Source organism: Empidonax traillii, unplaced genomic scaffold (genome assembly GCF_003031625.1).
Source record: "Empidonax traillii isolate 1590-97213 ecotype Southwest subspecies unplaced genomic scaffold, ASM303162v1 scaffold587:size399798, whole genome shotgun sequence".
NCBI classification, from domain to species: domain Eukaryota; kingdom Metazoa; phylum Chordata; class Aves; order Passeriformes; family Tyrannidae; genus Empidonax; species Empidonax traillii.
In genome coordinates, this window is record NW_020955780.1 from 135,176 (window position 1) to 160,355 (window position 25,180).

Here is a 25,180-nt window from a genome sequence, read left to right on the forward strand (position 1 = left end):
TTTGCATAATAAAGTTTAAAAACTGACATTAGTAATCTGTTAAAGCGTGCATTACTTTTCTTGTTGTCCGTTTTACTAATAACATATCATCATATCATCATTTCAGGATAGTGTTCTCCACCTATGGAGAATGCACTTGATCTTATGGGCAGCTTAAACACTAATTTCAAAGTATAAAATCAGGAAACAACTCCAGTCTGTAAAAAACAAGCAAAACCCCTTAAACATTCACAATGAAACAAACCAACAATAATTTCTTAAATTCGGATGGTGTATAAATTATTTATGTTATCTGTAACTCCATAAAATTAAGTTAAAATAGAAGATATTTTAATACTAATAATGCAATTATGGTCTCTGTCTGGAGTGTTTTGTTGGATTATAGATGGTTTGCAGCAGTCATTGTCACTGGGTTCAAAGCATCACTGAACATCACTGGAAAATGTGATTTTGTTGACTGAAGGTGTGAAGTATGTTTTTCTAGAGCTTCCTCTCACATTTTCTTGCCTTTGTTAAGGATATAGTTGTGTGTTTTGATAGTAAAAGTAATAGGATAAAGTCACAAGGTCTGCCTTTCTAAATTCATCTTCGTGAATTTATTTATATCTGCATATTAAGGATGTTTAAATATGTTACCCATACATTTCACATCCTGTCAGCCTTATTAACCAGGCAAAATCCCAGTGAAATTCCATTGCTGATACACAGTTCTGTGTTCTAGCTATCTAACATGGTGAAAAGTTCTTGGTGACTGATACTGTGTGGACTACCAATAATGGATTGCTTTTCCTCATTGATAAATGTGCGCTAATATTACACCTGTGCTACAAATTTTTGTTTCCTTCCTCCTCATCAGTCTCACAGTAGGGAGCAGTTGCACACTTGCTGGTTTTCAGTTTAAATGGTTTGGGAAAGTATCCTAGGACTTTTTGGCTACACAAAACATCATCTCAGATTTTTTCAGTGTCTCCACTTCAGCAGCAATGTACAGGGATTAATGAATAAAGATTCACAGAATGAGGCTAAAGTGATAGAAGAGAAAATTTGAAGTTGGAATGAACTTCTTGAGGAGACTGGTGTTAAAGGGTAGTTCAGAAGCAACATGAATTTATTGCTAGTGCTCTATTTTGTTTCTTGGGCAAGGAATTACTGAAATGAAACTCAACTAATAGCCATTTATAGAATGAATCTGCAAATGAACTGGGGTGACTTATACATGTTTTTCATGCTACTTAGCCATGGAACAGCAACAAAAGCTTTGAAATACTCTGGTTTTGCAAGTAACTCCTATTTCTCAATAATATTTAAGCTGCTTTTTTTGCTCCTTCAGCTTCAAGGGCTAATAACACTTGATATACAGTATTTTGATGCTTGTTTTTTGTCAGGTGGAAAAGGACTGACTGACACTGGTCTTTTGGTATGTTTCCTTTTTTCCAGTCCCTTCTGGTTTTCACTGAGCATTGCTCTTATTGAGATGGAAACATAGATAGTTACATCACAAGGTTATATTCCTTCTTGTTTTCACCTTGTGGAATAGTTGGAGTTTGATCTAACGGCTACAAAAAGATGGCTTCACAACTGATGTTAAAATGGGATAAATGTGATCTTTGCAAAGACCTTTTTTTAAAATTGGTATGAAAATTGTCTTACAACTTCTTACGGTTTCCTTTGTGGTTAGATTATATTTAGGTTTTATTTCAAAACCTGGTTTTATTGCACAAAAGAATTCCATTGGGGGAGACTATGAATTTTTTATAAAGACTTGTGAAATATGTTGTTCAAGTACCTACCAATTAACGTACTTTTTCACTAAATTAAGAATGCAGTTGACATTTAGGGTTGAGATCAGTTGACGTGTATGGTTGAGATCATCCTGTCTCTAGAAAAAAATCTTTGCACTAAGTTTCTCCTGGTTTTTAGTAGGCTGAAGCATGCATTCATCATACCTATCAGACTTTCTAGGTCTGATAAACTTTGTGGAATTGAAGCTTTGCTGTCTGATTACACTGGTTTCAGTGTTGTCTTGTGACATAATTCTTATCCATAGTTGGAAAACACCATACTTAAAACAAATACTATTGTAAATGTTAGCTTCCCTATTTTCTTTGTGGAGTAGATAGGCTTTTTACAGTATTTTATTACAGTTGATTCTCTGGAGATCAGCCATCAAGGTTAAAATATAGACAGAAACATATATACATACACAAACATATACCTATATGTAATTTTTTTCAAGTTGAAATAGATTGTCTGCTTTGATATGTAAAATTTTCTCTACGCTTATGTTTTTGCTTTGTTCTTGGAGATACATCTGCTGGAGAAGAGAGAAAAGCTCTCAAAGACAAGTTATTATATTTAAATTATATAAGAACCCATATTTGAAAGTATTTTCTTACAGTTTGTACTCCTATCATGGGCATCACACAAGACTGTCATGAAGAGGATTAAATACAGGTGTTTTAGTTATGGAGACATCATCTGATAGGATCTGTGACTGGTATGACCTGAGCTGTGATTTTCTCCAACACAATTTCATTTTGCTCAGTTGTTTTATCAGATAGTACATGACATAACTGGGAAGGAGTGTGGAAATCAGAATTAATTCTACTGTCCTGCATAATACCTGATTGCACTGAGATCTCTGGGAATTAGCTGTATTAACTTACACTTTTATTGTTCAAACTTGCAGAACATTTTGCACTCAACAATTCCCGGTTCAGTTTCCTGTCTTTCCTCACAAAAGGGAATAGTTTCTCTGCCTGTCTAGCCTACACTACTGTTGTAAAAAATTGTTACATATTTTCTATACTACATGCACAGGCTATGCCCCTGAAAGTTGGAGACTAGCATGTGATTGCTCTTAAAAACTGCAACATTTTGGCCATCAAAACCAGTCTCTGCAAGTTGACCTGCTAAAATTAATAGCAGTCTGGTTGAAACTTACGTATCTCTGGGATTGCTGTCTTGTCTGTTTTCTACAGTAATGTTGTCATTCTCATTTTCTTTAAAGCTTCCTTGAACTATCCCCTCTCAAAAATAGTTCCATATGGGCTCTGAAACACAGGCAGAAGTGCCCAGAGGCAAGCTGATAAGCAGCTCAGCTGCACAGCTTCTGATGCAGCAGACTTTATGCTGCGTCCTTATGCTTTCATTTTCTCTGCACCTCTAACCAGCACCACCAAGTAACAGCAAAATTCTAGAAGGGGAGGGCAAGAAATAGAAGTAAATGTAGTAGACCTGTATGATAGAGAGTAAAATCTGAAATTTTGTCTTGATCCTGAAGTGTGAAATAGGTAAAGGAAAAAAAGCGAACCAAAACTTTGCTGGTATCACCATATCCCATTCCTTGTATAGTTTCCCTTGCAACATTTTTTTTTTCCTAAGGTTTTGCTTTGAAGGTCTGTTAAGTCTCTGGACATATGTTTCAGCAGTGTAAGTTATATATAAATGTCTCTAACTAGTATGAGTGTTTTCCTCAGTTTACATCTCAGCCTCTGTGCCTTTTTCCTCCTGTTTTTGTGAGATGACTCTGTCTACTAAAATATACAGGCATCTTGTAAATAGTTTTCCTCACTTAATAGCATCATACTTAGAAGTCTTCCAACAGGGCTAGACTCATTAAGGCACAGGATCAGAATATGGAAGTACTACGTAATGGGAATAGAGGAGTTATTCCTCTGTTTATTTAGGCTTTCTTTCTCACCGAACAGAATTTAGGTAAGGAGTTTACTTTCAAAAGAAAGCTTTGTGTGCCTATTCCTTTTTGAATTTATAGTACTCTCCATCTCCCAGAAATAAAACTTCTGAATTAATATCTGCTCTGGAGTACTGGATGACTTTGTGTGCTCTGATGGTACAAGAAGGAAGAGCAAGTGCTCTTGAGCATGGGAATTCTTTTCATCTGGTTTCCTAGGGAAACAAGGGTATGATCACATACAGTGTGCATACAGATTTCTCTTCTGATTTCTTTTACTGCCCAATTTCAACCAAAATTACAGAGAGGTGGAGGTGTTGGAGATAAGAAATTCCATAAAGCTAGGTAGCTGTGTAGATGGTAAGCATCCCAGAACAACATGGCTTTTTAAGGGAAAATTTGCAGCTCAAGCTAATAGTCACAGAAAAACCACCTGCATTTACCCGTTATGAATGATCTGCTTTGGAAGAGGTTTTATTTGGAACTGGCACACCTTAGGCTACAGAAATTCAGGTGCAGCATGACAAAGTGACAAATTCAGTATGCAAAGAAAGGGGTATATAAGCAATTTCAAACAGTCTTCTCATAGACAGTTATGGCCTCTCAAGTAGCTACAATCACTTGGAACAGAATTCTTGGAGCTGTAATAAATAGTTATGTAAAAGTATAAATTCCATGATCAATTTTAGTAAAAAAAACCCAACAAACCAAAACTTAAAAACCAAAGAATTTTTAGGAGAAAGTAGGGAACAAGATGGAAAATACTATGCCCCCATGTAAATCTGTTGTTTGTCTGCACCATGAATAGAGTCTGTAGTTATGGTTCTCCCATCTTAAAAAGGATATAATAGAACAAGGGTGATCAAAAGTTTCAGTAGAAGAGTGATTAAATAGCCTAACTCTTCATCTTGAAAATGACCAATTGGCGATAAGATGAAGCAAGAATATGCTACAGAATTATAAGAATGTCATGAAAAAAGTGAATGGATATGACTCTACACTCGATACAATTTCTTTTCATGTTTCATAAGACTTGTATTAGTGGGAATGTGGTCTAAAAAAATTCAAAAGGAGATGATCTCACAGAACTAGTAGATAGTCTGTGAGAATCACTGTGTCATCATTTTGTGTGAGTGAAGGGGTTTTACTGACATAAAGGCAGAATGAAGAAATCCAGAGAAGGAAAATCTGTCAGAGATGAATGCAAAGATATATCCTCTGGCTTAGGAGTTCTTGCATTGCAGAGTTCTGAAAGCTGGATAGTACTTTGTGGAAGTGGTAGCTTATGCCTGCTGTGTCTGTGGGAGGGGAGTTCCTAAGGTAGCTGCTGCAGAGCATTGCCAGAGAGAATACAGGAGCAGAAGGCCATTTGGTGAGAGCTGGTGCAGGCACAGTAATGGAACTTCATGCCTTGGGTTTACAGAAGATCTTGGTGTTATAATGCCATGTGGAATAACCTTGTCAGATCATCAGTGGTTTTCAAAGTGCATCTTGACTTCACTTACAACCAAACACTTCAGTGAGAGAATATTGACTGTGATGTGTAGTTTCCTCCTTTGGATGAATGGGTAATTCACTTTCCTGAAGCTCCATAAGGTACTTTCTCAACTAGTGGCCATGCAGCATTCTTGCTTTTCATTAGTTAAAGTTTTAGATACTCACAACATCTTGTGTTTTCAGCCCGCACGGACAATTAAAAACTAAAAAGGAATATAAATTAAGTGTAAAAAATGTGAATAGAAAGCATGAAGTTTGCAGTGTTTGTTCCCACAGTCAGAATACCTGGACAAGCTGTTGTGGTTTTTGTAGTGCATGTCCCATGTGCCTCAGCCCTGACCTTAAGAAAAGTTCAGACTCCAGGTCAAATAGAGCTGAAGACATATGCATAAATCAATGACTTGTTTTAGTGCCACGTTAAAACAACATGAGTGGCTGCCTTTTCTGCCCCTCCTCCCTTTCATTTAATGTACTTCTTTGGCTCTTCTTTAAAGAGAGTTCTGTAGAGTAATTTCAGCTCTTATCAGCTTGCTGACAGCTATATGAGCCTTTCTGCTGGCTCCAGGCAATCACTGCCGGCGTGTGAAACATCCCATTCTTACAGTGAAATGGTCTTGGATAGAGTTAAAGCAAATGGGTGGTGGAGTTTTCCTGTGGGTGGTGCAGCTTACGTAAAAGAGATGGGATTTAGTTCTTGTTAACCAATTAAACAGAAATTCATTTCAATATCTGGACACTGGGAGCTCTTTGAGCATAGTTAGATTTTTACAAGTCCTTTTAATGAGAATATTAAACCTACAGCTGCAGTTCTTTCCCTGACAGGGGACAGCTTCTGTCTCAGGGTTCCTTAGACTCATCATTATCAAATTTAGGCGAACTTTCATCTGTCTGCCATTTGTAGCATTTTAAGGAGTGGGACTGCAGAGGCTAACCCTGCCTTAATCCTCCCAGAGTGCTTCAGTGGAGCTCTGGGTCCCCCATAAATGTCAGGCCTGGACAATTTGCCCTCTTATCAGATGCAGTGAAGTTAGTTCTAACCCTCTCACCCCTCCCCCAGAGGAAAGATTTGTTGCTGCAAACAGCAAAGGAAAGAGAAAACTTTTTCCTGGCTTACTGCCAGGATCACCATGGGAGTTGTAGAATCCTTGGCATTTATATATGAGACTTTCATTGCTCCCCACTCCCTTCATTTGTTGCAGAGAGTATTCCTATCCTAGGTATTTTTCTTGTTGTCTATCCTGCCTTCTTGCTTTTCAGAGTGAAGAAAACTGTCTTCATGGCATCTTTGAGAAAGAACTCAAAGCACCTCAGTGAATAATTTTTATAGGATACAGTTGGGCTGCTTTTGTATCTACATTTGCAGCTTCTAAACAACAAAAGGTTAAACTTAACTGCTATTTTAAGACAATTTTCTTGTTTGTTTTTAAGATTAGATTTTAAGAGTCTGTCTTTTAAGAGTTTGCATCTTGTTGCACAGTGCATTTTTGGTACTTACACAGCTATACACAGCTTGGATAGACTACAAACAAACCCAGATGATCCAAAAATTGTAATGGCATGTACCTTCAGAAAGAATATTTGAAAATATTCTGTTATGCACATCAAGCAGTTAGCTGCAGACAAATGGATGATTAAACATATCTCCTGGTGTTCCACTTTCTTTGTTACTCTTTGCTTTCCCTCTGCTGCTGCTTAGTGCGTACTACATCCCATTTATCAAATCTCCTTGCTCCACTTACCCCCTTTCATTATTGAAAGTGTTACAACTTCAGTATTTATCTATATAGCATGAATACACTGCAGTGCTGTAGTAATTTGCATGAGTATATTCAGTAGTGGTAGTAAATACACCTTGGTCTTGTATCCATTTTACTGATGAATAGATAGATGCGGAAATTAACTTGTACAAGGTGAAATCATAATATTAATAATGGAATTTGGAAGTCCTGGATATTGTTCTAATGACTAAATCAAATGTATCTTACAACATAATAGGAATGTTCGTCTTTTAAATTAGAAAGGTTTTACATGTTTTCTAGAAACAATCTGCTGCCAGATAAACTTTAGACAGCTTTTTCTTTAATCTTTGTAAATTATGCAGATATATTGAATAGTTTCTTAGATGCCTGTGTATGGGAAAATTATGTATCTTTGTTAGGAATTGAATAGTGGGCTGTTTAAGAATATACTGTAATTCCCTTTGGCTTGAAAATGGTGTAATTTATATCTAGGGATTGGCTTCTTCCTTTCCCTTTTACTCTTTTTTTTTTTTTTTTTTTTTTTTTTTTTTTTTTTTTTTTTTTTTTTTTTTTTTTTTTTTTTTTTTTTTTTTTTTTTTTTTTTTTATTAGCAACAATTCTGAATACTCTTTAGAAATTAAAATGGCACCTATCATTAGTTGTCTTTCAGTACATACTCTATGCTGGTGACTTAAATCTGCACAGATGCTCTGGAGAGGAGGACTAGAGAAGGTGTGCCTATTCCAGGATATTAAGGGTGGAGTAGGGAATCATGGACAAAAGTTGTTGGATTATGGTTAAGATTAAGAAATACAGTTTCCTGCAACCAGACTCAGCTGGTAGTGGAATTCTGGTCCCAGGGGGTCCACAGAATACTTCATCTCTTTTCCCTCACACAGCACAGTGTATCATAAATATGCTTCCCAACACTGTAGCAAAAAATATCAGTGGTGCCTGTTGAGACATTGGGAAAAACTTTCCTGATCCTGAATCAGGTGATTAGGTTAAACCTGAGCATGAATACTGTGACCATGAACCAACTGCCTGAAATGTTTCAGTAAGCTAGCAGCACCAGCCCAGGCTCTGTACTCTTCCTCTCACCACTGGTTTTGTTTCTGGTCTGTTGCTGCCTATGTGTAGTAGCCAGAATGTATCAAGGGGAGAGGGAAAACAACTCCTTCCTCATGTTTTTAATTGTTCAGATGAAGCAAAAGATTAATACATAATAAATATGCAAATGCTGGTTAGTACTTTTTTGGGGGTAGCAAGGATTTATGTAATAAGCCTTAATATTTATCTTTGAGATTAATTATCTTTTTTTATGAAATTTGGTTTCATGCAGTAAAGAATGTAATGATATTTCAGATGTTTGCCAAGAAGAAATAAATAATTCTTGTTGATGTTTATCAATTGTTTTGTTCATGTAAAATTATTTTCAGCCTTGTTCCATTTCCATGTGACTACCCACATAGTATTATCACAGCCAATGATTAATAATCACCTTACCTATTTAACCAGATAGCCATGCAGTCATGTGCAGTTTGAGCCATGAAGGATGAAGTATTTTTAAATAGCTTGAGCTGAGATCAGTTACTTTTAAAGTGCAGAGGAAAAAAGCAGCACCGTGTTCTAAATGGAATTTTTCAAGTAGATATGGAAAACCCCTCATGACTGCTGTCCTTCGGTTTTATCCTTACAGAAGTCAGTAAGATATATTTGTATTCAGGCAATGTTGCCAGTAATGTCTGTCATTAAAGTTGTCCAGTGTTGAGAACTGTATGTGTTGGGGGTATGTGTATTATGTTTGTGCTTATATAAAACAGAGCTATATAACTTACAGGAAACTGAGCAAAACATGTCTTCATCAAAAGGGCAAGTTCTTGGTATAGAGCTTAAGCTCTGAAATTGAGGTATTTGCTGATTTTTGACTGCTATAATATGGTGGTAACCCTACCTAGATTTTTTTTCCTTCCTTCAGAAAGCTGTCCTTTCATGTATGTGATTGGCACTGGGCTTGCTTTGTGTTTAGTTTCTCTAATCAAGGGAATTTAAGCTTCTATTCTCCCAGCATTAGTACAGCAGTCATGGGAAATCTCAAACAAGCCAGATCTTGTTGCAGCAGTTGACACAAATAAAAGCAGTTGTGCTTTTATTTATTTATTTTTGATGCTGGATGCTGATTAAAAGTTTCCAAGCATCCTTGAGGCATGTTATAAAGCCAACCAGCAGAGAGCAGGGCAGCTGCCAAGGAAGGGAGATGCTGGTGGACAGAGGACAAGATCACAGTGGGAAGCATCAGTGTGTGTAACTCAGAAAGCTGGGAAAGGTGTAAACAGATCTGCAATTTATCTGTAGAGTGGGCTCTCCAAACACTGTTTTATTGGCCAGTGGCTCCTGCTTTACTAACCTCTAACCTCTGCAATACTCAGAGGTGCTGCCCACCAGCCAGCCTTGTCTTTGAACCTCCCTTGGCTCCTGCCACCTCAAAGGCTTGCAGTCAGATTCCTGTGTTTTGCTTGGGACCTCACCTCTCAGCAGGATGCCTGCAGCAGGGAAAACTGATCTACCCTGAGAACATAGACATATTTGAAGGCAATACCCCTAGGACTAGAAACCTATTGCTTTCAGTTTCAGGAGCTGTCCATCACTTGTCAAGAAATGTGGCTAAAACGTCCTCCCACCCCCAACTTCTGCTCATACAGTAGTCGAACGTTCCCTGCAATTACGTACATGAATTTGTTTTCTATTTTGTTTTAGGCTGCCATTGAATCAGTGATAGCATAGGTCTAGCTTACTGTAGGTCTGATTTCATGTTATCAGTGTGCAAAGGACAAACATCATAATAAGGATGATACAGATCTAATTAATTTTGAGTACTCCTCAGTTTAGGTGTGTCTTCCCCTTCCTTCTCAGTAACAGCCTGGTGAAAGTGGAGTAATTAGGGAGCCATGTAAGCTCCTGGAAACTGGAGGGAAGAGAGTGGCCTATTTTTGTGTCATTACATCATTATCAATGATTATGCAGATAATGACACACAGGAAGCCACAGTAGGATCTGTATTATTGTTTTTCAGGTGTATTACTCTTTTTCAGCTGTGTTATTTCTGTGGTGTCAACAAATGTTATTTACCTGTAAATAGAAAGACACGACTGAAAGCTCTTTGGGAGCAAAGGGAATTCAGAAAATGGTAGCCATATTTGCATCACATGTTTTTAAAACTGTACATGCTTGCTTTCTTCTTTTTCTCATCCTTCTACTCTCTTTGCTGTCTCTGTCTCCATGCTTTGCAACAGTATTCCCAGGCACAGCTGAGAATGGGGTGTTTCCTTGCTGCTCATAGTGCTGGTATCTGTTGGCTCCATAACTGAAATGTATTTTGGCCATGGATTTGTAGGGTGCCAGGGCAGTAAGTCAGGTTTCCTGGCTGGTGCAATGTTGCCTTCTGCAACAGAGTTGTTGAGTTGACATACTCATTAATCAGAGAAGCAAGTTTGAGGTGCAGAAATATATAGAGTGAGGGGAGAACACCAGTGCTAAGGGATATTTTTATCTATTCAAGTCTAGTGTTCTTGCTATTTTTAGAATTAAGTTACTATCGCTAGGACAAGGAACAGCGGAAATCTGTATTTTAAGGGTAAAGATTATACAAGATTTCAAAACTATATCAAATGTTACCATTTTATGAGAGAGAATGAGAACTCTTCTATTGAAAATACCATCTTTTATGTCATATATTGAAGCATAATAAGGTTCTTCATAACAGAACATAAAAACCTTAAAACTGCCACAACAAAACCAAAATACCAACACAATATCTAAAACCAAGAAAACCCCTCAAACTCCCACAATTATTTGAAGGTACGGAAGCAAGAGTGAAAATATTAACTTTGAAGCATATCTGTTAAAGAACCATTCTCATATATGCACAGGATGTGTTGTTGTGCATATGGGTTATTATAATTGATGTCAGGAATTCTTTTGAAAGCACCAGAGAAGAGAATCTGAGGAAGGCTGCAGTGCAAGAAGCTTAATATCTGAGCTTGCACTAAGGGTTTTCCTTTACCCTTAGCTCTTAAGAGTCATCAAGTAGTCTACAGCAGTAAAACTGAGAACCAGTAGAAGTGAGTTACTCCCAAGTGGCTGGTATCTGAAGGGTAAGACTAGCATTTTGAACTCTGACCCCTGTCCCCTTATGAATCGGCAGCTTCAAAAAGGAGAAAAAAAGAAATCTGGATAATGGAAAAATTTAGTTTTCACTCTCCATTGCATCTGAAGCAGGCAAATATGCTTGTTTTGTGGCTGAAATTACTCTAGTAGAGAATATTGAGCCAAATGATTAAATCCACTTGCTGCTTTGCTTTTGAAAAGATAATTTTTTAGGCTGAATTACAATAAAAACCAGCACCACAAAATGTCTATCTAGAATTTCTGTCTTAAAATATTTGACTGTAATGATACAAATTATTGTTTTGTTTGCTTATCCTGCAGAAGTGTGTTGTAATTAAGAAATATCCCTCTATAGGCCACTCATATAATTTGTATAAGTTAAATAGATGAATCTAGTATTTTCAGGGCTTTAGTTGAGAATCATGCATAACTCAGAAACAAAAGTTGAAAGATGGAATGAATATTCATAAATAATATTAAAAGAATGTCATCATGTTATATTAGAAGCAAGCTTCAGCTAACTGGAAACAACAGTATGTACCCTGCATTGTTTTAGTGCTCATTCCTCTTTTTCCCTTGTAGAGGATCTTCTGGTTTGAGGTTCAGGTAACCCCAATGTTGAATTATGGATTAGTCTTTGTCTGAAGCCATCAGGCACCCCCAAAGGGGCAATGCCTTGCTAATCCCCATTTTTTTAGCTTTAGAAGTGACACACTGATGTTCTGAGCCCTCTTTGTATGCTGCTTGCACTACTGCTTTTCTTGTATTGACAAACAGGTGCAACACAACCAGCTTAGATTGAATTTGAAAGGTGCTTTTAATCTGATATTCTATAAAACATGAAAATGAATCAGAAAACTTTTCAGTTTTAGGCAAGTTAGCATGATTTTACCATTAAATCAATTGATTTAATGGATTAGGTCTTAAAATTCCTACATAGTCTATGCATGGGGACAAAAAACTAATTTTTACTTTCAGATTGCAATTTCTAAAGAGTTTCCCTCCAGTTTCAGGGAATTGCACTGTCCACCCCAAAAGTGACCCAACTTTCCAGAGCACAGCTCTCTTACTTTTTTCATAGTCTGAGACACATCAATTATTTTTGATAAATGTAGTCTACATTTTTGCTTGTTCTCATTTCAAATTTTCATGCCTCCCTGGGAAAAACGAGAGAATCCCAGGTTTTTATTGAAGACAAAGCTTTAAGGGGAAAAAGGATCATGGCCTACAGCTAGTCACTTACTCTATCCTCTCACGCTCCCTTAATAAGAGGAGAGTGGATTGTTTAGGAAGTATTTTAAGGCACCAGAGCTCTGAGTGTCTCTCTGAATGACCCTATTTTTTCCTGCACTGGTTACAGAGAAAAGATTGAGCCAGACAGTTTTAGGTGTGTTGAACTTGATTGTGTAATATTGTCAAGGGTCCTAAACCAATTAAGCAATTTTTTAAACCCTGAATTGTTACCATTTTCTAGAAACAACAAAATATTGTCTAATTCATAATAGTATAAAGTCATCTGAGGGTTTTTGTAAGCCTGTGTAAATAAACCCCAAAGATGGCACTGGTTTTAGCTGCCCCAGCTGTATCATCTTTACTGAAGAACTGCATACTAAAAGTAGTATGTGTGATCAGCAAGGAAGTTGTTGGAACAGGGAACCAGATGTAGAAACAGTAAAGCAGTACAGAAGGAGGGTGCAGAATACAATTTATAAGCAGGAAAATGTGGGAACTTGGGGTTATAGGGTCCTTAGTCTGAACCCAGAATTTATCTTGTGAAACTTTATAAAATGCTTGTTGCTCCAAAAGAGGAACTTATGCTTTCTTCAATCCCATTTTGCAAGGGAGATCAGTGGGGTGCTTGACAGCTCAGGTTTGCTCTTTCTTATATACCATCAGCTACCCTCATATGCATCTCTGCTATAGGGCAAACATAAAAATTCAGTTTATCTTGAACCCCTGTAGCCCATCTAATTCTACTGCACAATGGAAATAGGCTGGGGTGAGAGGAGGTTGCCCGTGACCAATCCTAGTAGTTTACTTGATAGACAATAACTTGTTAGGTCCCACTAACTTAGAAAACATTTGATTATATTACAGTATGACATATAACTCCAGAAGGTCTTAATGGATGCACTTACATGCCCAGAGCTGTCAGATGCACAGCTGAGCTGTAGATATTTCTTGTAATATCTTTTATATCTCTGCTGAAGGTTCATAGTTTAGCAAAGGGTTGCTGCAGTCAGTTACTTCGGTTACTTAAGCCGAGTATTAATTTTATTAGTGTAAAGGTTTTATTTAGAAATGAAATAAAGAAGATTGTTTGGTTTGTTGTTGTTTTTTTCCGACTATCCATCCTAAAATTTTAAAGGTATCACCAAGTTTCCAGGCCAGTGCTGTTGCAGCATCTAGGCCACACTGATTTCTTTGGCTAAACTTCTGTAATCCAGCTGGGAGTGAAATCCAGGAACACCAAGAGCCATCGAGAAGGGAAAACATTTAAGCAGAGTCATCCCAGCCAGTGTGAAAATCGTATTTCAGGCCCTCATAAACCTTTTCAAGGCATTTTAGAAACACTGAACTGCTGCAGTGGGGCAGAATCTTACAGCATCATGGCGCCTGACCTAAAAGTTGAGAAAAGTGGTGGTTTATGGGCAGTTAAGTTTTAGTGCTCTTCTGTGAATTTTGTTTTTCTCCCCTTTTGCTAACTTTACCAACTCCCACCAAATCATGAGCTGTGAAAAGACAGGAGGCTAGAAAGTTCCTTTCATCAACTGTTTCCTCTTGATCTAAATGTTGCAGAAAGTATTTCTTTCCTTGCCTCATGCCCAGTGTTTGTCTTTTCACAAACTAATCAAAAGATTTACATTGATCCCGTCTTCCATTCTACACCAGAGCACCATTAGGGGCATTAACACTAGAACTTATAAACATTATATGAATGGACTCTGTAACCTGATGCTGTGCTGGCTTGTAAAGAGCTTATAAAGAGATGCTAGGCCCCCAAGTGTGTTTATTCCTAAGGAAAATAACACCTTCCCTAAATAAATGTTACTTTCTGCGAGTAGGCTACCCTGCTGCTGCATGCCACTGCCTGTTGTCTGCTATGAAAAGAGCTGCAAATGCCCCCTTCCCAAGCTCTTGCCTGTACCAGTATGTGCTGAATATTGTCAGTTTAGTTTCTTCATAGTCTGCTTGAACGAAGTCCCGGAACTGAAAACTAGAGGAACTGAACTTTTGGTTTGGATGGTTGCTTATTGGGTTGAAGGAACATCTGTCTTTCAGATATTGCTAGTCTTTCTCAAGGTGTGCATGTGTATTTTTAGAGTATAAATTAGAACACTATGTTATATTAAGCAATTTTGGCCTCTACGTAAAGTGGTGGGTTTTCATGGCTGATCTAATGAGGATGCAGCAGTTGAAAGTGGGGCAGGGAGGAGGAAAGGAAAGGCAGCAACTTAGAACTACTTACTAATATGCCTGTGTTTGTAACCTTCGTCTGCAGAACTCACTGGTGAGAGGAGAGAGTTTGGCCTCCAGTTCCTTAAGTCTACGGCTTCCATGAGGAAGTTCTCATGGCTTTGTTAAATTTACTGCAGAAATTGAATTCAGGTGAATTAGTTTCATTGGAAATCTGTTGTGTAATGAGAGCTTCCAGTCACTTCAAAACTATTGGGTAACTCAATAATACTTCTCATTCTCAGTCAAGTCATACAGCATGCTACGTTTGCCTCTTTGAAATGTTGGTAAAACTGTTGCAGAAAATAATGCTTTTCTGTCTTTCATTTTGAATCTATCCTAGATTTTCTATTTATCCAGAAATTTAGAAGGGGAAGAGAAGTTATGTTTTTTAAATAGCTGTTTTCAATTCCTGGTAAGCCACACAGGTTAATGTACATTGATTTGTGTTGTTTTGGCAGTTGTACAAAGTACATGTTTGATCTCTGTTTACCACTTAGATTGCCTGTGACCTAAGCAGTATTTAGGTGTATACAAAGTTAGCATTCTCTACAAGTCGGTGGTCCACATAGTGTGTTTCCTTAGAAAATCTGGAAACTTCATCAAGCAGGTTTCTAGAGTACTGGAAGCTAATTTCAATTCAAGTTGAAAAAAATGCTAGCCATAGTTGTAATCTTGTATATGTCTCTGTGAAAGACAAGATCTGGACTTACAGATTTTTTATTTCAAGGTCCTGGAACGCACTCAGGTAGCTCTAATTAGTATATTACCATTGCCATACCTTAAAAATATTACCCAGTGTATTAAAGTTACTCTTGAGTCTTCTTATTCATAGATATGGAAAAGAGAAACAGACAGTTCAGTAAAACTATGTAAGAATAGTAAGTAAGTTGGCACAGAAGTCCGGAACAGATATCTTTTTTGTTGTTGTTGTTACTCTCTCCTGTATCACAGATGTGTTCAAGGGATTTTTATCCCCTCTGTTTGTTACATTCCAGCACAAGCTTTTCAACTTCACCAAGTAGAGCAGAAAATACATTTGAAATGAAATCAACATAGATCTTCCCAGTAGAAAACTTGCCCAAAATATTTAGTAACTCAGCATGTGGAGCAGCAGACACTAGCAAGCCATGTTAATCAGTTCTGCTTTATAAAAGCAAACAAGGTGGGGAGGAAGTAATGAGACCCTGAAACATCTGTTTCGGGACTTCAAATCCCCTTCGAAGGTTTTGAGTTCTGACTTAAAGAAACATAACTCCAAAAATATTACAACTAACTGTGGGAACATTTTATGGCTCTTTACAAAAAATTAATTTCATAAATATTAGTTTATAAAACATAAATTCTCTCTGCCCTCTTCTCCAGATTTGCTTCTGACATTGCCTGACATTGAAAGTATTCTTTGAACAAGGAGAAGCTAGATCAGATCATCCTAGTTTTGCCGAAGGAGGAAAACCAACTTTAATTGTTATGAAGCTAGATAATAATAGACACTACAGTATTAATTGACAATCTTAGAACAGTATAGGAATTCTGTCATTTAGTAACGGTGGAATACATAGTCCTGTGTGCATTTCACACTGTTAATAGCTATGTGCTTATAAAGTTTTATGCAAAAGATTATATAAAATAGTTTCTCCTACGTAGTGCTGCTTATAGCAGTTACTCTAAACATGAAAATAAAATTTGAGATCTGTATTCTTACTCTTGTTTACTTAGGATTCTTGAACAGTTGGCTGTTCTGGTCCATTTTAGTTCTTATTCTGCTTCTGGTTTTCTTTTTAAATCAGTTGCTGCTGAGTTCTGGATAAAACATATTTCCTAAGAAATAGAGCATGGGGAAAGGAATACTTATGCCTTTGCTTAGCATGTGGTGTTTGCTTTATTTGGTGTCTTTTTATTTATTCTTAGCTGTTTATATAATTCTTCTGCTTTTACAGTTGGATGTAGTGTTCATTTTGTTCTGTTTTTTTGGTAATCAGCCTGTTATCTCCCTACCAGGGAGAGAAATAAGGACAAGGAAGGGATTCCATTCTAGAGTGACATTACTTTGCAGTCTCCCTGGATGACAGGCTCCAGAGTAATGCCATTTTTGGGCATACTCATCAGTCTTTTAAATAAAATTTGAAATAGTCTGAAGTAGTTAGAGTTATGGCTGTTCTCTCAGTCGAAGTGAGAAGTAGTGCTTCAGAAAACAGTAATCTCCCAGTTTGGTTTTTTTTTTTTTCATTGTAACATGGATTGTTTTTGTCTTAAATATTTAAGTATTCATCTTAAATAAATAGAACTTTTCTGCAGAATCTGTTTTACAAACTACGAACAGAATAGAGTTTTAGGGACAGTGTTTCGACAAGAAGTCAGTAGCTTTGAATTCCATAGCTTACACTCAAAGTAAAGTAAAGGGTAGCATAAGCATGGATATGGGCAAGTTTGTGCTTGTGAATTTGCATTTTCCATACTTGTAATCTTTCCTGTACACTGTTGGTTAACCTAGGAATACTGCAAAAGAAAGTGTACATGTAGGAAGCACTATTTGTCTTCTGTTAAGAAGTACTGACCTGCAGAGTGAAACATGTTGGCACTTGCTAACAACAGCTAAACAAGAGTTATTTTTGGTTCATCCTAAGATCTGTGCTTCCAGAAGCTTGGTATTCCTTCAGTAATTGAAAAAAGTAAATAATACAGTAACTAAATAAGGTAAATAATATTATTTAATATTTTCATAGCACGTGATTAAAAATGGCTTGTCTGTAGAGCTTTTTTGCTATTTAAGAAATCTGTAGCAAGAGTAAAATAGCAGTTGCCCAAATTTATATGTTGTCTTCTGACTCTGAAAGCTTCTAAAGCTTCCAATTAAAAAAAAAAATGCATTTTTTTATTACTCTACCTCCTACATGCAAACACATACTCTTATAGTTGATAATGAACCATAAGGAGATTGAAAAGTAAATTACTTTCTGGACAATTCAGGTGCTGCCATTTCCCAAAATAAAACTAAGTTGAAAAAAAATCGTATTTCTTGGGCCAGAACTCTTGAACTACATTTCTTGGTAAAGCATATTTCCTTCTGGATTGGATGGGGACCTCCAGGATCATTTGATGGTTCTAGGCGTTTAAAAAGTATATTTATTTCTCTAACAGAGAGTCTGATAAATCAGCATTTTCATTTCAAAACTCTTGCTTTTCTTACAACATTTCTGTCTTACACAGAAACTGGGACAAGGTGAAAACTTGCTGCACAGGACCTTAGCTTGAGAATGATTCACCTGTAAAATTCAGAGCACCTGTGTATAACAATCTCATACTTTATTTCATCAGTCTTACACTGCCTGTACTATAAATTAGCCAAGATTAACAATTGTAACAAATTGGCATGTGCATGTACTTTTGTGTAAATATCTTAATATTTACTTGTATAAATAAAATTTGGTTATTTGGAAGACTTGGGAAGGTATTAGTCTGGTAGGGTTCATGAGTACTGAAATTCTCTATCTGATCAGCTGTCTCTAATATTGGTGTTAAAAAGTGACTTCTAAGTTCCACTTTTTAGGGGGGATGATTTTACTTGGCTATTTAGCTGCACTGTGGATTCCTCTGCCTTGGGGAAAAAATGAGTATAACAGCAATTTTTTCTGTTCTATGGTCAAACTGCTTTTGACATTTTTCAAGGGGAAAGCCTGTGATGAAAGTGGGAAAATACCTGATTCCTTCAAGGATTCTCATTCTATTTAATCACTCGCAAAATAATGCTGCTGCTTCATTTTATTGGCTGTGAGTCCTTTTCTTCTGGGAGGTGGAGTTGGGTTTGAAGCCTTCAGGCTCTATGGAAATACTTTATCTACAATAAACATGCCTCCTAATTTAATTTCCACCTGACATGTAGAGTGCATGGAACAGACTGTGCATGGCAAGCCAAAATTGATTGTTAAGCACTGGATTTGTGCAATGTGAAAGTGAACTTTATTCTCTTTACAGGCAAGGTGGTTCTGGGAAGCATATTTTAGATCAATGAAAGCAATTGCTCTCGCTACTCTTCAGATTATCAATGATAGAATTTACCCATATGCAGCCATTTCCTATGAAGAATGGAATGATCCCCCAGCTGTGGTAAGTAAATTCGTTTGATTTACTCATAAAACAAATTGTGGATTTGGTGGGGGTTTTTTTGTATGAAAGGTATGTGCTATGAAACTTGGTAATAATTCTGTGTATGTGAATTTGTGAGTGTATGTCTTGTGCTGGTAACTTGCACAGATGAAGCTAATATATTTTATGACAACTGGCAAAATAACTAACAGTTCATTTTATGTCCTGGCACTCAAATGCAAACTTTTAACTTTTGCTATTGCACACACTAAATTGCTTCCTTGTTTATATATTTATTTATTTTTCCTGCATGCTTACGCACACACACATCTTTATTTCTGCTGAACTTAGGGAGAGTTTGTACTTAAAAATATATGACTGCAGAGAAAATAGTCAGTGGAAATGCTGAAGATCTTAAACACTCTGCAAGGATCTTTTATATAATTATGTTGAAATAACTAATTATTCCTATACCTACAATTTTTTCCATGTTATTTCTTAATAGTTTCTCTTATACAGAAACTGATGATCAAAGTTTTGCTGGGGGGATTTTTTGACCTTTTTTTTTTCTTGGTATGTTTGTTTGGTTTGGTGTTTTGTTTTGGTTTTTGTTTGTTTTGTTTTCTTTTTTAAAGTTTCATTGGCTGAACCCACCTCTGTTAAATACACTGGAGTATTAATTAACCTTTTGCACCAAGCAGCTGGTTCTGATTTTTTTACTACATAAAAGCCTGTAGATGTTTTTCAGTCATAATCAGTTAATTTTCTTTGTGCCAAAATATAAAAAATAGTTTTGTTTTACTAACAAAGCCAAACTTGGTAACATCTTGGTTTATGATGATATGGAGGGAGTTTCTCTGAGAGCTGGGTAGGAGTGCTTCCAGTGGCAGAGTATGTGTTACTTTAAACTCTTCAGGCCGATGGGTGCGAACAGTTGCTGACAGAGAGTTAGAAGCTCACTACTGCGTTTCAGAAGTTGATTTTGTGTTGCCTAGCCAAAGGCATTAATAATCTCCTGTTGTCATTGCTTGGAGACAGAATGTGGCTCTTTTCAGTATTTAAGGAAGAAATTAACCTGCACAAGGTGTACTCCATCAGAAGGGGATCAGAGTATCTTAACACCTTTAGATTATCCTAGCAATACCAAGCATCTTTAAATGCCTAGTAAAGTGAAGGAAATGGCTAAAGGATTACTCACTCTTCAAAGGGAATGCCAAAGTGTCTTCTCCTGGGTGCTCTCCTATGCTTATTTTTTTTACATTACTGCATTAGTCAGAATTCCACGGTTGGTGTCTGCTTGTTAGGGGAATAATGATCCACTTGGGCCTGAGTGTGATTCTCACCTAAGCTCCTGCCTAGTATCCACTCATAGCACTGTTACAATTTCTAGTAAGCCTGGATGAAACATTATACTTGGAAAGCAGGTACATATGTACTTTTGAGGTAGCAGAAGATGGCAGCTGTATCCTCTAACTCTGATAAGATGACAAAGTAACTAAAGGTGGCTCAAATGTGCTTTTGATTTACGAGAATATTGCTGTATTCTTCTCTGAATAAACTCCATGACTGAAGCTTTTAAAGAATATCATTTCAGGTCAACCCCAGGGCCAGGATATAGCTAACTGCTAAAATGAAGCACCTGTGAGTTGACATTAATATCACAGTGAAAAGTGCGAGTAACTGAGTGTTGTAAATTCTTATGTCACTGGTCAGAACTAACCTCCAAAACTTGCCGTGTATATTCTGCTTTTGAACTCAACTGATCCGACATCCAGTTCCTTGTGATGCTGTGGTCAGTAGGGACTGAGTGCAATGCTCTTCTGTATGCTCTTGTTCCTGTTACATGGTTTAGATTGGAATACAAAGGTGCAGCAAGAATATGTAGAAGCTGCAGGCACGTTAACAGAAGGTGCGGAGGTGCAATCACTGTTTTAAGGCAAGGGGCTTACTGAAATTGGCCAGAGATTTCTTTAATCAGTACAAGACTGTTAATACAGCTCAGGTCCATGTGCTCTGAATAGTGAAGTTTTGAAAATGGATTTGTTTATGGAATATTTATCTGGAAAATGCCAGATTTGTAAACTTACTTGCTAGGACTTGCTAGGGTTTATGAACTTAGTTGCTAGGACAAATTCACCTTTCTAACAGAAAGAAGAGCTTGCTGTGCAAGATTATTATGCACAGAATACTTAGAAAGAATCCTTGGCCATTGCTTGTCTGTCTCCTTGGTTTAAGAGTTCTTTTTCTTTGTGTGCTTATAGGGGTTAATTTTGTTTAATATGTCACTGGGATCCTGAGAAGTAACAGAGAAAGAGTTTGGTAAAATCTTCTGATTACTAGTTGTTTTGTTTATCATTGTTACAACTACTTCAGGTGTTAGATAAAGCAGTATAACCATTATTTCTACAATTAAGATACCTCATAACTCTCCAAGGTGCACATGGTACTCTGCATTTTGTTGAGCTATTGCAGACTCATGAGTTTGCTTCCAGAGTTAGATTCATCATCTGACTTTAGTTTATTTTCTATGATTTTGTATAGTTCTGCACTTTAGCATTTTGATTATAGTATTGTAGAATAGATTTTATTTTGAGTTAGCAAATACTTAACAGATTGTAGCCTGTAAGTATGCTAGATAAAAGATTTTTAGAGGCCTTAAGTATTCAATTAAGTAAGTTGTAACAGCAGCACCTATTAAGAGAAAGCTGCATCTGTCACAAAATGCTGCCACAAGTTGGTTGTCACTTGCGAAGTAGGACTGATAGGCTTCTCTTTGCTTTTTTTTGAACTCTGATACTTCAGGTTAGGAATTAAGATGTATCTGCAAACTTAATAATGATTACATTCCATTTACCACAAAAATTGCATTGATTTTTGTGTCTGAGGGGGTGGCTGTTATCTCGGACAGTCAGCATGAAAGTGATATTCACTTAAAGTCAGTGAGGCGTGCTCATGGCTAGATCTGCACATATATAAACCTTATCCCTATTCCTCAGATATTTCTCAAGTCTCAACACAAATAAGCATCAGCCCATCTTGTGTTGAGTCCATAGTTTCCCCAAACACTTTAAACCACTATCAATAGGTACTGCTGCTCAAAGAAACAATCCTGCTGTCTTCTACAGTTGGATAATTTCTCTTTTAATGTTCTACCTTATTTTTGATTTTTCTAATTCACTTGTGGTGAATTAGGCAAAATAATTTTCCTCATATAAAACTTATCAGGCAAAATTAAAAAAAAAAAAAAAGGAGCGGGGTGTGGTGTAAGGGAGGCACTGGGTAGCTGGAAGGCTGCTTTTCTTGGCATTAGTTAGACTTATATTGGCTCAAAATGTTAGTGAGACTGTTGCCTGAGTATCTTCACCAAAGTGTGGATACAGCAGCAGTAAGGGAGGGTGTTTTTTCCAGGAGGGAGTATAAGGTACACAGAAGGTGAATGCATGTAGGTTTAAATCCATACATTGCGCTGGGGAAGTGATCCAAGCACTTTTATGTGTTTATATGGGTTGACTGAAAACTGTTGGCCTTCCTAAAGAAAAAAAAAATCATAAAGTGGATTATTTTCTACTCATTCACTGTCCTGTTGAGGAAATGGAAAACTAGTAGCATATAACATGCTAATGTGTTATGGAATAGTGCTTTGAATAAAAATGAGATATTTCCTCAGTTTAATGAAGAGGAGCAAATGATAGTTTTGGGGCCTGAAATTAATTTCTGGACCACTTGAGTCCTTTATGTGTCAGACAGTGTTTTGCTACAAGCATGGGAGTTTAATGTCTTTTGTGTTTTTTGGGCTAGCAATTATCCGTTAGGCAGAGACAATCCGCTATGTTCAGGTAAGCCAGAAAATGACCCATTCTGTGGTGTGTATTTTGATGGTTACTGGTTTGGGCTGGATTAGAAATAATGCCTTGGGTTTGAGATGTGATCTGTTATCTTCAGTTAAGTACTCTGTTATGTTCTAATAGAGGTAAATTACTTACTTGTGCTTCTTTGTAGATAATTTAAATTCCCCTCTTTGCCTCATACCTTGCTAATGTATATGGGTTTCTGAAAAATGAGTACAACAGAGTTTTTCTGGATTTCTTCAGTTACTTTTGTTGAAATTCTTTCACGTCTGTTTACAATGTAGATCTATGAAATATTAGGGTTTTTTGTTTTTTTTTTTTTATCAGGGGCTGCTTTTGAGCTATAACCTTGGATGATACAGAACAGAGTTTAATAATCACTTGAGAATATCAGTATGCTGAACAATAAACATACCAGATTTCATTTCTTCCAATGAGGCAGAAAACAGCACCATCGTTTGGTTTTAACTAAAATAGCAAAATTAACTTAGTGCCAAAAGTACCATTCATTTAGCAAAGCCTAAGTAGGATGTTCATTTACAGAATAATTTGTGCGTTCTGCCAGTTACCGGGCACTTGACACGTGTAAAAAAATTAGACTATTCCCCATGTCTTTGACTAGTGTTTTGTAGCCCTCACTTTCCAGATAATGCCACTATTTCAACTGTACTTCCATCCTAGTACCACTTGTCATCTTCAAAGCATTCAGCAAATATTAACATACACCTTTTTATTTACCAGTAAATGAGAACAAGCTATCACCATTCTCGGCAGTGCACATCTGGTATTTTTTCCATTGAACAATATTAGATTTCTGTTTCTGCTGCATTTCCAGCTACTTTGTGTGATGGTTTGAATCAGCTGAATGAAATTTTGCTGTATTTATTATGTTAGAAGATAGGTATTCTTTTTATATTAAATAAATTTCAGTTTATTGATGTTTTTTCGATGTTGATATTATGGACAGGTTGAGTATACCACATGTATTTGGCTGTAAATACTGATATTTTTATGTGAATGTGAAACATGATCTAACAGTTTGTTCTTTAATTTACCTGCCCAGAGATTAGGATTCTTTTTTTACACAGTGGATTATTCTACAGTATGTAGAAACTCCTGTGTGTCTTGTGGCTAATTTTTTTTGGAGAAGGGTTTATGATCTTCATCAAAACATGAAATGTTGGCCACTGCAACTTGGTTTGTGATTCTGCTGAGTGTAAGCCCAATGTTGGCTCTGCACAAGTAGGGAGGGTTAATTCCTTTGATTTTGCCCTATGACCACTTGAGGATGGGAAGCATGATGAAATACTTTCTCAAAGTATTCAATAGGAACTTACCATAAATAATTGGAGAAAAATAGAATAAATCAAGGCTTTTTTGGTCTGGTAATTTGTAATTGAAACCACATTGAGGTTAGATTTGATATTAAGAGCAACCCCGAAAAAGCCTTAACCACAGTGGCGGGGGATTTATTGGTTTTGCTTAGATGTATAGAAGAACTGCTTAACTACTCAGTTCAACACACGGCTGTCCTTACCTCTGTGCTTTTAAAAGACAGTGAGTTGTTGTTCAGAGTGTGTGATTTCACCAATATTTGTTTTACAATAAGCTAGCTGTCCACGTGTTGAAAATAAAACACACAGGAAGGAAAGCCCACTGTTTTGTTCATGGGAGCAGTGACATGTTATTCTTCTTAAGTGCTGTTGCTGAGTTTGTCCACTAAGTGATATCTGGCGAGTTCTTGATTCTTCTTTAATATGGAACATCTTACACAGACTTGTTTCCCTACAGAGCAGTCTGTGGTGCAGTTTGTATAATGAGTCTGCTATATCTTTCTGCAGGTCTTTCAGTGGTGAACACCCAAATCAGAGGTTTTGGGATGGGACTGAATCTTAGTTATGTCTGATATTTTGCCAATATCTTTGAGGTTCTGTAGCATTTTTATGTTAGGATTGTCGATTTCTCATTCCAGTTGTGTTCACTGATGTCCTGAAGCTCCCACCTATCTCCCTTCTGTGTCCTGCTAAGAGTGATCTGTTAAAAACTTCTCTGCCAAGTTGAAACTGAAGACTCCATGTCAAGTCCAGTCTGAGCCTCCCACATAATGAGAATTCAGCTCCCTTGATACCTTCTCCTTAATATACTAACTTTTCCTCACGTAGAATCAGGTTGTTTTTAATGACCAAGGGGGAGGACAGTACTATCTATCTATAATAAAGGAGGGTGCCTTGTTTCTAAGGCATTATTATACATGCACACGAGAGATGCAGCAGTCTGAATGCTTACATGCATAACCGTTCCTAACTTCTCCTCTCTCCCTGGCTTCAGGCTATTACTAAATTTTCACTGTCACTCAGGTCCCACTACTTTGGATTTTCATATGAACTGCAAAGAGATGTCAGGTAACTGAAACTGTGAGACTTAAGTGACATGAAATTACTCATAGGAAACTGGCATTTGAACTTGATCCTTTTTGCCCATAAAAATGATTCACAGCAAGTGACCTATTAATCTTGGATTAATTATCCTGGCTCTTCTAATGATATTAGCTGGGAGGGTGATAGTGAAGGGCTGTCTTATCCATAGCTGAGTGTCAGCACTTTGTCAAAGAAAGGTGATGGATGATCAATCTACTGTTGCTGTTTGCTCTCCTCTCTGAGAGTGAAAGTTCCTGTGAATTTCCATCATGAATG

At 36.9% G+C, this 25,180-nt stretch overlaps 1 protein-coding gene across 1 annotated transcript in view; it reads left to right on the forward strand.

Moving 5' to 3' along the window:
* EXT2 (exostosin glycosyltransferase 2) overlaps positions 1-25,180 on the forward strand; it is a 74,198-nt gene that overhangs the window by 18,064 nt on the left and 30,954 nt on the right. Inside the window, exon 8 of the mRNA XM_027898252.1 lies at positions 18,529-18,660. Coding sequence (XP_027754053.1) covers positions 18,529-18,660 — 132 coding nt within the window. The remainder of the gene's footprint in view (positions 1-18,528; positions 18,661-25,180) is intronic.